Source organism: Petromyzon marinus, unplaced genomic scaffold (genome assembly GCF_048934315.1).
Source record: "Petromyzon marinus isolate PM22_M1 ecotype Great Lakes invasive population unplaced genomic scaffold, UKy_Petmar_22M1.pri1.0 PM_G_Scaffold_54, whole genome shotgun sequence".
Taxonomy (NCBI): Eukaryota; Metazoa; Chordata; class Hyperoartia; order Petromyzontiformes; family Petromyzontidae; genus Petromyzon; species Petromyzon marinus.
In genome coordinates this window covers 616,035-629,295 of record NW_027423007.1, presented here as the reverse complement: position 1 = coordinate 629,295, position 13,261 = coordinate 616,035, and the positions used below count along the sequence as shown (strand labels likewise).

General features: G+C 53.6%; 1 protein-coding gene across 1 annotated transcript; it reads left to right on the top strand.

Annotated features, from left to right (window-relative positions):
• The first annotated feature begins 1,277 nt into the window (after window positions 1–1,277).
• LOC142917874 (uncharacterized) lies at window positions 1,278–12,871 on the top strand. The gene is made up of 8 exons (XM_076062208.1): window positions 1,278–1,876; window positions 6,767–6,820; window positions 7,143–7,279; window positions 8,077–8,133; window positions 8,370–8,448; window positions 9,044–9,139; window positions 11,915–12,087; window positions 12,818–12,871. The coding sequence occupies exons 1-7, from the start codon at window positions 1,709–1,711 to the stop codon at window positions 11,990–11,992; spliced, it is 669 nt and encodes a 222-aa protein (XP_075918323.1). The 5' UTR covers window positions 1,278–1,708; the 3' UTR covers window positions 11,993–12,087; window positions 12,818–12,871.
• The last annotated feature ends 390 nt before the right edge of the window (window positions 12,872–13,261 follow it).

Here is a 13,261-nt window from a genome sequence, read left to right as displayed (position 1 = left end):
GGATACGTGAGGGGGATACGTGAGGGGATACGTGAGGGATACGTGAGGGGATACGTGAGGGGATACGTGGGGGGGATACGCGAGGGGATACGTGAGGGGGATACGTGAGGGGATACGTGAGGGGATATGCGAGGGGATACGCGAGGGGATACGTGAGGGGATACGTGAGGGGATACGCGAGGGGATACGTGAGGGATACGTGAGGGGATACGTGAGGGGATACGTGAGGGGGATACGTGAGGGGATACGTGAGGGGGATACGTGAGGGGATACGTGAGGGGGATACGTGAGGGGATACGCGAGGGGATACGTGAGGGGATACGTGAGGGGGATATGTGAGGGGATACGCGAGGGGATACGTGAGGGGATACGTGAGGGGGATACGTGAGGACGTGTGACCAACAGCACAAAGGCGGTGAGGAGGAGGAGGGCGATGTTGGTGATGTCGTGTAAAATGATGAGTGATGTGGAAGATGATCACAACGCGTGGTGGTGATGGCGTAAGACGGCGCTGCGGGTGTAGATGTTGGTGTTGGTGAGTGACGGTGAAGTGGAGGTGGTGATGGTGTGGAGGTGATTGTGATGTGTGTGTGATAGTTTGAGTGTTGTTCGTGTGTGTGGAGGGGTGATGGTGTGGAGGTGATTGTGATGTGTGGGTGTGATAGTTTGAGTGTTGTTCGTGTGTGTGGAGGGTGGGGGGTGATGGTGTGGAGGTGATTGTGATGTGTGGGTGTGATAGTTTGAGTGTTGTTCGTGTGTGTGGAGGGTGGGGAGGGTGATGCAGCATAAGGGGTGTGAGAGAGTGTGATAATGGGGGGATTGATGTGAGTGATAATGTGATGGTTGTGGTGTAATGGTGTACATGACGATGATATGGAAATGATGATGTGGTGGTGTAAGTGTTGCGAGGGATGGTGGGAGTCATGGTTCGAGTGATAGTGGAGTAGGTGACGGGAGTGATTGTGTAAGACTTGATGTTGTGAGCAGTGCCGTGATGATGTGAATGGTGATGGGAGAAATGCTGCGAATATTGGTAGTGAGTGATGTTGGAAGGGGCACTGCGGAGGTGAGATGTTAACTACCTCGCCAGGTGTACAGAAAGTCATGGGTTAGATCCCGACCCTGACGACGCCTGCTGTGTATTTGGAGTTTGCGGTGTCTCTCTCTGTGTGGTGAGATGTTAACTACCGCGCTAGGTGTACAGGAAGGCGTGGGTTCGATCCCGTCCCTGACGACGCCTGCTGTGTATTTGGAGTTTGCGGTGTCTCTCTCTCTCCCCGTGGTCGCGTAGATTTTTCTCCGGCTCCGGCTTTCCCTCCACATTTATATAATCAACGTGCGTTTAGAGTATTTGGCTGCTATACATTTCCACGTGAATGAGCCACTTTGTTGAGCTATAATTTGTGGCCAGGTCGCTTCTGAAAAAGAGCTTTACAGCTCGGTGGGATTTACCTTGTTAAATAAATACTGTATAGTAATTTACCGTCTATTGGAACCCCACTTCTCTGCTTTCTCTATGTGCTGTGAAGAAGGGCCATTGCCTGAAACGTCACCAGTAAATATACCCTTTCTTTTTAAGGTGACAGTCCTCTTGACGAATATGTTGAATTTTATTCGTGACACCACTGCCAATGCAGCAGCGTCGCCGCCACATACATTTTAGACCGATATCATTAGACTTGGCTCACCGTCTCCGCTGTGTGCAGGAATGCTCCAAGAGGAAGCGGGCCGGGGTGAGTGTGGGAGTGAGGAGCGGACGCAGGCCCTGCTGGTGAGCGACTGCCTGCCGTGCGGAGGGTGTCCGTCGGCGGGTGAGCGCGTGCTCATGGCTCAGCGGAATACCAAGCAGCTGATGGACGTGCTGCACCCGCCAGAGGTGACGATGCGCCGGGGGAAACCACGACTACATTCGCACAACTGTAAACACACACTCGGTCACCTGCGCAGCCACGAACACTACAACAACAGCAGCCGCCGTTCGCCACCAAGCGGCGGCGATGTCACCACCGCGTCCTGCGCCAGGCCGGGTGCACGTTGAGGACGCGTGAAGTGTCGAAGGCTCGCTGACGGGAGCTCACGGAACAGACCCAGGTGGTACCGTGGGTTGACTGACTGAGGTGATTGGTAGACGCACCACCAGCTGCGTGCCGCCTACCGTACCCAAACTCGCTGCATTTTAGCCGCCCCTCTCGCTCCGCTCGTCGTTCCCGCTCGTCGTTGTGAGCGTCGCTCCTCCGCCCTCCGTTGTTGTCAAAGGGCGACCGCCTCCAACTGCCCGGCTACAAATACATCCGCGCGTGTGTACGTACGGTGACGTGCGCAAAGACAAATACCCCATCCGTGGCGTTGACGGGCCTTTGGGGCGAGCGCCGTGAAGACCGGCACGGCGCGCGAGGCAAACGTTTACCACGCACCGCACCGGGGCGCTCGTTCTAAGAGTCGGCCGAGGGGAGGCCCGGGACCGGTTCGCGTCTGTCGTCACCGAGGTTGGCCGCGAGCGAGAATCGATCCCGGGTCACGGGGGGGGGCCTCGTCGACGCGGTGCGTTGGACCGCCGCCGCTCGCCGCTACGCCGACCCGCACGCGCCCCAAACGCGACCGCCGCCTACGCCGCCGCCCCGTGGCTCGCGAGCGCCGAAGGCCGCGTCGGCCGTTGTCGCGGGGCGGGCGCCGGGTGCGGAAGGCGGCGGCGTCGCCCGAGTGGCTGGCGTGGCTGGTGGGGCGGTGCGGCGTGGCCACGGCGGAGATGGCACGCAGACTCACGGAGCTTCCTGCACGGCCTGGGTGAGGGGCCCTCGATCGCACTCGCACGGTCACACCCACTCACTCACACTCACACCTCCTCACTCACTCACTCACACCTCCTCACTCACTCACTCACACTCACACCTCCTCACTCACACCTCCTCACTCACACTCCCTCACTCACACTCCCTCACTCACACCTCCTCACACTCCCTCACTCACACCTCCTCACTTACACCTTCTCACTCACACCCCCTCACTCACACTCCCTCACTCACACCTCCTCACTCACACCCCCTCACACTCCCTCACTCACACCCCCTCACACTCCCTTACTCACACCTCCTCACTCACATCTCCTCACTCACACTCCCTCACTCACACCCCCTCACTCACACCTCCTCACTCACACCCTCACTCACACCTCCTCACTCACACTGGCTCACTCACACCTCCTCCTCCAAACACGGCGAGTTGAGTTGATGCCAAAGAGCTCCATTTTGGTCTCATCTGACCACAACACTTTCACCCAGTTGTCCTCTGAATCATTCAGATGTTCATTGGCAAACTTCAGACGGGCATGTATATGTGCTTTCTTGAGCAGGGGGACCTTGCGGGCGCTGCAGGATTTCAGTCCTTCACGGCGTAATGTGTTACCAATTGTTTTCTTGGTGACTATGATCCCAGCTGCTTTGAGATCATTGACAAGATCCTCCCGTGTAGTTCTGGGCTGATTCCTCACCGTTCCCATGATCATTGAAACTCCACGAGGTGAGATCTTCCATGGAGCCCCAGGCCGAGGGAGTTTGACAGTTCTTTTGTGTTTTTCCATTTGCGAATAATCGCACCAACTGTTGTCACCTTCTCACCAAGCTGCTTGGAAATGGTCTTGTAGCCCATTCCAGCCTTGTGTAGGTCTACAATCTTGTCCCTGACATCCTTGGAGAGCTCTTTGGTCTTGGCCATGGTGGAGAGTTTGGAATCTGATTGATTGATTGCTTCTGTGGACAGGTGTCTTTTATACAGGTAACAAGCTGAGATTAGGAGCACTCCCTTTAAGAGTGTGCTCCTAATCTCAGCTCGTTACCTGTATAAAAGACACCTGGGAGCCAGAAATCTTTCTAATTGAGAGGGGGTCAAATACTTATTTCCTTCATTAAAATGCAAATCAATTTATAACATTTTTGACATGCGTTTTTCTGGATTTTTTGGTGTTATTCTGTCTCTCACTGTTCAAATAAACCTACCATTGCAATTATAGACTGATAATTTTTTTGTCAGTGGGCAAACGTACTTAATCAGCAGGGGATCAAATACTTTTTTCCCTCACTGTAAGTGGGTGAGTGGGTGGGTGAGTGGGTGGGTGAGTGAGTAGTTGAGTGGGTGAGCGGGTGGGCGAGTGAGTGGGTGAGCGGGTGGGTGAGCGGGTGGGCGAGTGAGTAGTTGAGTGGGTGAGCGGGTGGGTGAGTGGGTGAGTGAGTGAGCCTCACCTGCAGCGTGGGTGGACAGCAGCTCGGCCGTCACCAGCGAGTGAGTGAAGTGGAAGAGGGACGACGTGAACTCCTCCTCCGCAGCTGCCCACCGTGCACACGAGGCCACCGCGGGGTTCACCGCGGGGTTCACCGTGGGGTTCACCGCGGGGTTCACCGCGGGGTTCACCGCGTTCTACTAAAACAAACTAAAACTGCCTTTTATTTGACCAGGCAAGGCCCCGGTGTGTTGCTGTGCAGCGCTGTTTTAGAAGCGACCCCGGCCACCGCAAATGACAGCCCCACGAAGTGGGCCGCTGTCGTCGCCGCGTCAAGAAGCGTGAACAACAATAATGTTACATCGGAGGGGATGGTGCTCGTAAAGTTACGAAAGAGGGTAGAATTAAAGTTCTCGATTTGAAGCTTTCGTGACTGCAAGGATCCACGCTCTTTGGTTCTATTCGGTAAAGTCACGTAGATAAAAAAATGTAAACAAAAATCACGACGTTTCAGGCCACAACACAAGCGGCCTTCATCAGGTGACAGTCTGGTCCCTTCAGCTGATGAAGGCCGCTTGTGTTGTGGCCGAAACGTCGTTATTTTTGTTTTAATTTTTTACCTACGTGACTTTACCGAATAGAACTAAAGAGTACAGAATGAAAGTGTTAATCTTTTAAAAAAAAAAACTTTTTTGGAAGTGTTGCATTCACAACTTTTGCTCAAAATTTTTTTTGTTATTCATGGCAACCCATTTTTCTAACCATCCATCCGTTTGGCGTTAAAAACCATTTAACGCTACTGCTACCTCACACCTCCAATGTGCACGGTTGGTTACGTACAATGCGAAATACGTTCAACATACACACATACCCTCTTGTGTCCATCTAATTCATTGACTGAAGTGTAAGTGTGATTATAAATGCATTCTTTGTTAAGTAAAAATAAACACAATTTTAATAATTTTAATCAGAATGTCTTACTGACTGGCAATCATTACATACTTTATTAAAATCGATTTTTTATTTATTTGTTCATTCATGCACCATTATGATTTTGTTGAGATCTCTGCTCCACATCTTAAACCACACATTTCTAACTTAATCCCCTTGTATTGCCGGTGTGCACAGAGGAGTGGAGGGATGGGGGGATTAAAATAACGTGCCCATTATTTCATCTGCTCCACCGCCGGGGGCAGCGGTGGTGGTGGTGCCCGGCACCAGCTGCAGCTGCAGGGTGACAGCCGCTCACTCAGCCAGCCACTCACTCAACCAGCCACTCAGCCAGCCACTCACCCAGCCGCTCACCCAGCCACTCACCCTGCCACTCACCCAGCCACTCACCCACCCACTCACCCAGCCAGCCACTCACCCAGCCACTCACCCAGCCACTCACCCAGCCAGCCACTCATCCAGCCACTCACCCACCCACTTACCCACTCACCCACCCACCTACTCACCCACTCATCCACCCACCCACTCACCCACCAACTCACCCACCCACTCACCCACCAACCCACCCACCTACTCACCCACCCACTCACCCACCCACTCACCCACCCACCCACTCACTCACCCACTCACCCACCAAACCACTCACCCACCCACCTACTCACCCACTCATGGGTGAGTGGGTGGGTGGGTGAGTGGGTGGCTGCGTGGGTGAGTGAGTGAGGCGTGGATGGGTGGGTGGTTTGGTGAGCGGGTGGGTGGGGGGTGGGTGGGTGAGTGAGTGAGTGGGTGGGTGGGTGGGTGGGTGAGTGGGTGAGGGAGTGAGTAGGTGGGTGGGTGGGTGAGTGAGTGGGTGTGTGAGTGAGTGAGTGGGTGAGTGAGTGGGTGGTGGTGATGCTGCCGCTGACGATGGTGACAATAATGATGTTGATTATGAGTTTCTCACACCATCAGCTTCAGCAGAATCATCAGCATCATCATCAGAATCATCAGCATCATCATCAGCTTCATCATCAGCATCATCATCGGCTTCAGCAGAATCATCATCATCAGCATTATCGGCATCTTCATCGTCATCATCGTCATCACCGTCACTGCGGTGGTGGTGGTGGTGGTGACGGTGTTTGTGAGCTGACTGTCACCATGGTGATGGTGGTGGTGGTGACGGTGATGGTGAGCTGACTGTCACCATGGTGACGGTGGTGGTGACTGTCACCATGGTGATGGTGATGTTGAGCTGTCTGTCACCATGGTGACGGTGGTGGTGGTGACGGTGATGGTAAGCTGACTGTCACCATGGTGATGGTGATGGTGGTGACGGTGGTGGTGGTGAGCTGACTGTCACCATGGTGACGGTGGTGGTGAGCTGACTGTCACCATGCTGATGGTGAGCTGACGGTGATGGTGAGCTGACTGTCACCATGGTGATGGTGAGCTGACGGTGATGGTGAGCTGACTGTCACCATGGTGGTGGTGAGCTGACTGTCACCATGGTGACGGTGGTGGTGAGCTGACTGTCACCATGGTGGTGGTGAGCTCACCATCACCATGGCGACGGTGGTGGTGAGCTGCTGATCGTCTTCGTGCCTTCAATGTCTCCCCCAGCTCCTCCACGACTTCCACCCCAAGAAGAAGCAGAAGACCAAAGGCGTCTACAAGGTGAGTGGCTGGTGAGCGAGCCGCTGGTTAGCAGGTGAGCGGGTCGGTGAATGGGTGGGTGGGTGAGAGGGGTGAGCGGGTGGGTGAGTGGGCAGGCGGGCGAGGAGGTGGGTAGATGAGCGGGCGAGCGAGCCACGGGTGAGCGGGTGAGGAGGCGAATGAGCGGGTGAGCAGGTGAGCTAAGTGGGTCTCATGGTGATGGTGGTGGTGGTGATGGTGGTGGCGGCGATGATGATGGCTGTAGTGGGTCTCATGGTGGTGGTGATGATGATCATTTGACTGCTTCCCTCCCTCCCCCTCCCTCCCCCCCCTCCCCCCGTAGACGAAGAGCAGGCAGCCGCTGTGCACCAGCCAGATCTTCGCGCAGGACGAGCACACGGCTCAGACGGAGCTCTTCTCTGCCAAGTTTGAGCTGGCGCGGAGCAGCGCTGCCAAGCGCAGGATGTCACTCAAACCCGTGTGGGTGCCCGCACGCTCACCCACCCACTCACTCGCTCACCCACTCACTCACTCACCCACTTACTCACCCGCCCACTCACTCACTCACCCACTCACTCACTCAATCACCCACTCACTCACCCGCCCACTCACTCACCCACCCACCCACTCACTCACCTACTCACTCACCCACTCACTCACCCACTCACTCACCCACCCACCCACTCAACCACCCACTCACTCACTCACCCACCCACCCACTCACCCACTCACTCACCCACTCACTCGCCCACTCACCCACAAACTCACCCACCCACTCATCCACTCACTCACCCGCCCACCCTGACGTCGCGTGTGCGTGCGTGCGTGTGTGCGTATGTCTACGTGCGTGTGTGTGTGTGTCTGCGTGTGTGTGTGTGTCTGCGTGCGTGCGTGTGTCTGTGCATTGGTGTGTCTGCGTGCGTGCGTGTGTGTGTCTGTGCATGTGTGTGCATGTGTGTGCGTGTGTGTGTCTGCGTGCTTGTGTCTGTGCATGTGTGTGTGTCTGCGTGCGTGTGCGTGCGTGTGTGTGTCTGTGCATGTGTGTGCATGTGTGTGCGTGTGTGTGTCTGCGTGCGTGTGTCTGTGCATGTGTGTGTGTCTGCGTACGTGTGCGTGCATGTGTGTGTCTGTGCATGTGTGTGCGTGTGTGTGTCTGTGCATGTGTGTGTCTGCGTGCCTGCGTGTGTGTGTCTGTGCATGTATGTGCGTCTGCATGCGTGCGTGTGTGTGTCTGTGCATGTGTGTGACTGTGTGTGTGTGTGCTGCGCTCTTTTCAGGTTGGGGACAAATCTCTTCCAGAAGAATCCCAAGCACGTGTCGGTGCTGTCGGAGAGGTGAGCACCCCGTACCGCTGATGGTGATGATGGTGATGATGGTGATGGTGTTGATGGTGTTGTTGATGATGATGGTGTTGATGGTGTTGTTTATGGTGTTGATGGTGTTGATGGTGGTGTTGATGGTGTTGTTTATGGTGTTGTTTATGGTGTTGATGTTGTTGATGGTGTTTTTGATGTTGTTGATGTTATTGATGGTGTTGTTGATGTTGTTGATGTCGTTGACGTTGTTGCAGTGGTATCAGCTACGAGAAGCCGCTGTCACCTGTCCAGGTGGCAGCGCTCAGGGCGGAGAGAATCGCTAAGGAGAAGAAGGTGAGAGGGGGGGTGGGGGGGGGAGAGTGGGGGGAGAGTGGGGCGAGGGGGGGTGACTGAGTGCGTGGGTGAGTGGTGGGTGAATGGGTGAACATGCAAACACACATGGCTCTGATAATAACAATATGATGCATTGTCTTCAATAACAATGTAACTATAACGATATGATGCATTGTCTTTAATAACAATGTAACCGTAAACATGGTATGCATTGTCTTCAATAACAATGTAACTATAACAATATGATGCATTGTCTTTAATAACAATGTAACTATAACAACAGCATGCATTGTCTTTAATAACAATGTAACTATAACAATAGAATGCATTGTCTTTAATAACAATGTAACTATAACACTAGGATGCATTGTCTTTAATAACAATGTAACTGTAACAATAGGATGCATTGTCTTTAATAACATTGTAACTATAACACTAGGATGCATTGTCTTCAATAACAATGTAACTATAACAATATGATGCATTATCTTTAATAACAATGTAACCATAACAATAGGATGCATTGTCTTTAATAACAATGTAACCATACCAATAGGATGCATTGTCTTTAATAACAATGTACCTATAACAATAGGACGTGGCGGCCGCGGGCCGTGTGGGGCCGCCGCCGCCGGATCTCACCGCCGACCAGCCGCAGTGGCTTGTCAACGAGGACTGGGCCCTGCTGCAGGTGACGCGGTGGGGGGTGAGGGTGGTGGTTGAGGTGGGGAGGGTTTAAGGGTTTACGTCACGGTTAAGGTTTAGGGGTTTAGGCCACCCACCTGCTCGACAACAACCACCGCTGCGGTGTTGTCGCTTGTTCCAAGTGGAGACGCCCAAGTGCTACTAAAGCACTTGCTGATGGCATCTTCTTCCTTGGTTCTTGCGGTAAAGTCACGTAGAATGAGAATAAAATAATAAATTTCGTAAAATAAAATTACACAATAAAATTCTCACGAAGTTTTATTTTATTTTATCAATTTATTATTTTATTCTCATTCTACGCGACTTTACCGAAAGAACCAAAGAAGATGAATCCTTGCAGTCACGAAAGCTTTAAATCGAAACATGGCAACTTCGCCAGCCAGCCCAGGCCTCCCCGCATGCTGGAGCTGGCTTCTCATTATTGCCGGGGACGTCGATTTTAATCCAGGCCCCGTCTTTCCCTTGTGGCGGCTGCGGCATGAACGTCAATGCAAATTCCATCCAACGCGACGGTTTGCAAAGCTTCGTAACGCAAACGCTGCGCTGCTTTAGCCCGCATCCCCAGCTCAAATTCCGGCCGGTTCTGCGAATCGTCCACTCCAACAACTCCACCTTGCACAACCACAACACGAAACATCCACGACAAAAACGACCTTAAAATCCTTCGACCAAAACATCGACGGCGTCAACGACAAATCTCTTGAACTCCGGCACCTTCCTACAAGATAACTCCATTGACGTAGCCGCCATCGAAGAAACAAAATAAAAATCCACTTCTCGCGCGCCCCGACTTACAAAATGTCACTTTCCTCCGTAAGAGAGACCGACTAACAGCCGGTGGCGGTCTCCCTTTACCTCATCCACGACAGCATTCAATTTGAAGATATTAAAATCCCAATGCCTCATTCTGATATCACCGTATCAAATCCCGTCTGGGCCCGCTCACCGTAATCAACGTCTACATCTCGGCGACGAGGTCTTGCCCTCGCAACTATGAGTTCAATATATATCGACTTTTACCAAACGACGACTCAATTGTTATTGGAGATTTCGACGCCCGCAAAAAAAGGCCGCAGTCTTCCCCTCCTCGATGCACGTGGCGACCTCATGGCCGGTATCTTGAAGGGCTCCCCTTATGGGGTACTCGATGAAAAGAATCAAACCAGAGTTCCGTCATCACCTTGCCCTTCAATAGCGTCAGGAAAACTCCTTTCATCAATCGACTGGCGAGTCTTTTTGAGGCCCTTGGAGCCGACCGCCCACCTATTGCGTTGACCCTCAATGCCGCCAAACATTCACAAACTCCTAAAAACCGTTGACTCGATGCTTTCGGTAAAGTCACGTAGAAGAGAAATAATAAAATAATAAAACAATAAAATTCTCACGACGTTGCGATTGCTAAACAAACAAGCAATCATCAGCAGGTGTGAAATCCACAGCGAGAAGATTTTGAAAAAAAAAGTGGCGTTTTTTAATGATGATTGCAAATGTTGTGAGAATGATTTTTTTAAATATTTTTATTATTTTATTGTTTCCCTTCTACGTGGTGGTGACTTTACCGAGAGAACCAAGAATATGACTCCCTGCAGTCACGGAAGCTTTAAATCTACATTTAAATCCTAAAAACCGTTTGTATTACAACTTTAAAAAAGGAAACTGGCCACTTTTCACTTATGATTCAGAATAATTATTCACCGACAACATCAACCATAGCCACACATCCGCAAATAACTCTGAAAAGAATTTCAGAAACATCATCGCGACTACCACCAAGCACACCGTCGCTGGGGGGTTGCTGCACGCAACACCTTCCCTGCCTCCCTAAACAAGCCTCAACGCTAATAAACCAACGGAACACCATTAGGACAAAAAATCCTACATCACCACAAATCCTCCCGGCCTTCAATATTTAAATCACAAAGCTAATCAATCAAGCCAAAACAGGGAACGCTGGCACGAGTTTGTAGAATCTTTTGACCACCGCCAAAACTCATCAAAACTTTGGAAGACCATCAAAGCCTTAGACGGACACTCCAAACCGCCAATTGCGCAACCACTTTCAACAACATATCCGATCTTGAAACTACTGGTACCAGTCATCGGCAAGTCCACTCAGCTCCACGTCCTCCTGTACCATGTCACTCCATCTCTTCTCTGGCCCGGGCTGCGCCTGTTTAGCCCCCTCTATCCGGCAGAACAAAAGCTGTTTAGGCATGCCGGACCACAGACACACACACACACACAAACTTACCCACTCACCCACCCACCCACTCACCCACCCACTCACCCACCAACCCACTCACCCACCCAACTAGTCACTCACCCACCCACCCACTCACCCACCCACTCAATCACCCACTCACCCACCCACCAACCCACTCACCCACCCAACTACTCATCCACCAACCCACTCACCCACTCACCCACCCACTCACCCACCAACCCACTCACCCACTCACTCACCCACTCACCCACCCACTCACCCACTCACTCACCCAGTCACCCACCAACCCACTCACCCAACTACTCACCCACCCACTCACCCACTCACCCACCCACTCACTCACCCACTCACCCACCCACTCACCCACCCACTCACCCACCAACCCACTCACCCACCTACTCACTCACTCAGCCCACCCACCCACCCACTCACTCACTCACCCACTCACCCACCCACTCACTCACCCACCCACGCACTCACCCAACTACTCACCCACCCACCCACCAACCCCCCCCTCCCTCCGTGTCTCCTCACCAGGCGATCCAGCAGCTGCTGGAGCTGCCGCTGAACCTGGCCCTGGTGTCCCCGGCGCACACCCCAACTGGGAGCTGGTGAGCGATGTGGTGAACGTGGTGAGCCGCGTCTACCGCTCACCCAAGCACTGCCGTTCGCGCTACGAGGCCGTTGTGGTGCCACGCGAGGAGGGCAAGGTGGGTGGCTGGGTGGGGGGGTGGGTGGGTAAGTGAGTGGGTGTGTGGGTGGCTAGTGGGGGGGTGGGTGGGTAAGTGGGTTGGTGGGTGGGTGAATGGGTGAGTGGGTAGGTTGGTGAGTGAGTGGGTGGGTTAGTGAGTGGGTGGCTGGGTGAGTGAGTGGGTGCATGGGTGAGTGGGTGGGTAGGTGAGTGGGTGGCTGCGTGGGTGAGTGAGTGAGGCGTGGATGGGTGGGTGGGTGGTTTGGTGAGTGGGTGGGTGAGTGAGTGGGTGGGTTAGTGAGTGGGTGAGTGGGTGGCTGGGTGGGGGGGTGGGTGGGTAAGTGGGTTGGTGGGTGGGTGAATGGGTGAATGGGTGAGTGGGTGGCTGGGTGAGTGGGTGAGCTGACTATCACCATGGTGACAGTGGTGGTGGTGACGGTGATGGTGAGCTGACTGTCACCGTGGTGACGGTGATGGTGGTGACGAGCTGACTGTCACCATGGTGACGGTGATGGTGAGCTGACTGTTACCATGGTGACGGTGGTGGTGAGCTGACTGTCACCATAGTGATGGTGAGCTGACGGTGATGGTGAGCTGTCACCATGGTGACGGTGATGGTGAGCTGACTGTCACCATGGTGACGGTGGTGGTGAGCTGACTGTCACCATGGTGGTGGTGAGCTCACCATCACCATGGTGACGGTGGTGGTGAGCTGCTGACCGTCTTCGTGCCTTCAATGTCTCCCCCAGCTCCTCTACGACTTCCACCCCAAGAAGAAGCAGAAGACCAAAGGCGTCTACAAGGTGAGTGGCTGGTGAGCGAGCCGCTGGTGAGTGGGTGAGCGGGTGGGTGAGTGGGCGAGCGGGTGGGTGAGCGGGTGGGTGGGTGGGTGAGTGGGCGAGCGAGCCGCGGGTGAGCGGGTGAGTAGGCGAGTGAGCGGGTGAGCAGGTGAGCTAAGTGGGTCTCATGGTGGTGGTGGTGATGATGATGGCGGCGATGATGATGGCGGCGATGATGATGGCTGTAGTGGGTCTCATGTTGGTGGTGATGATAATCATTTGACTGCTTCCCTCCCTCCCCCTCCCTCCCCTCCCTCCCCCCGTAGACGAAGAGCAGGCAGCCGCTGTGCACCAGCCAGATCTTGGCGCAGGACGAGCACACGGCTCAGACGGAGCTCTTCTCTGCCAAGTTTG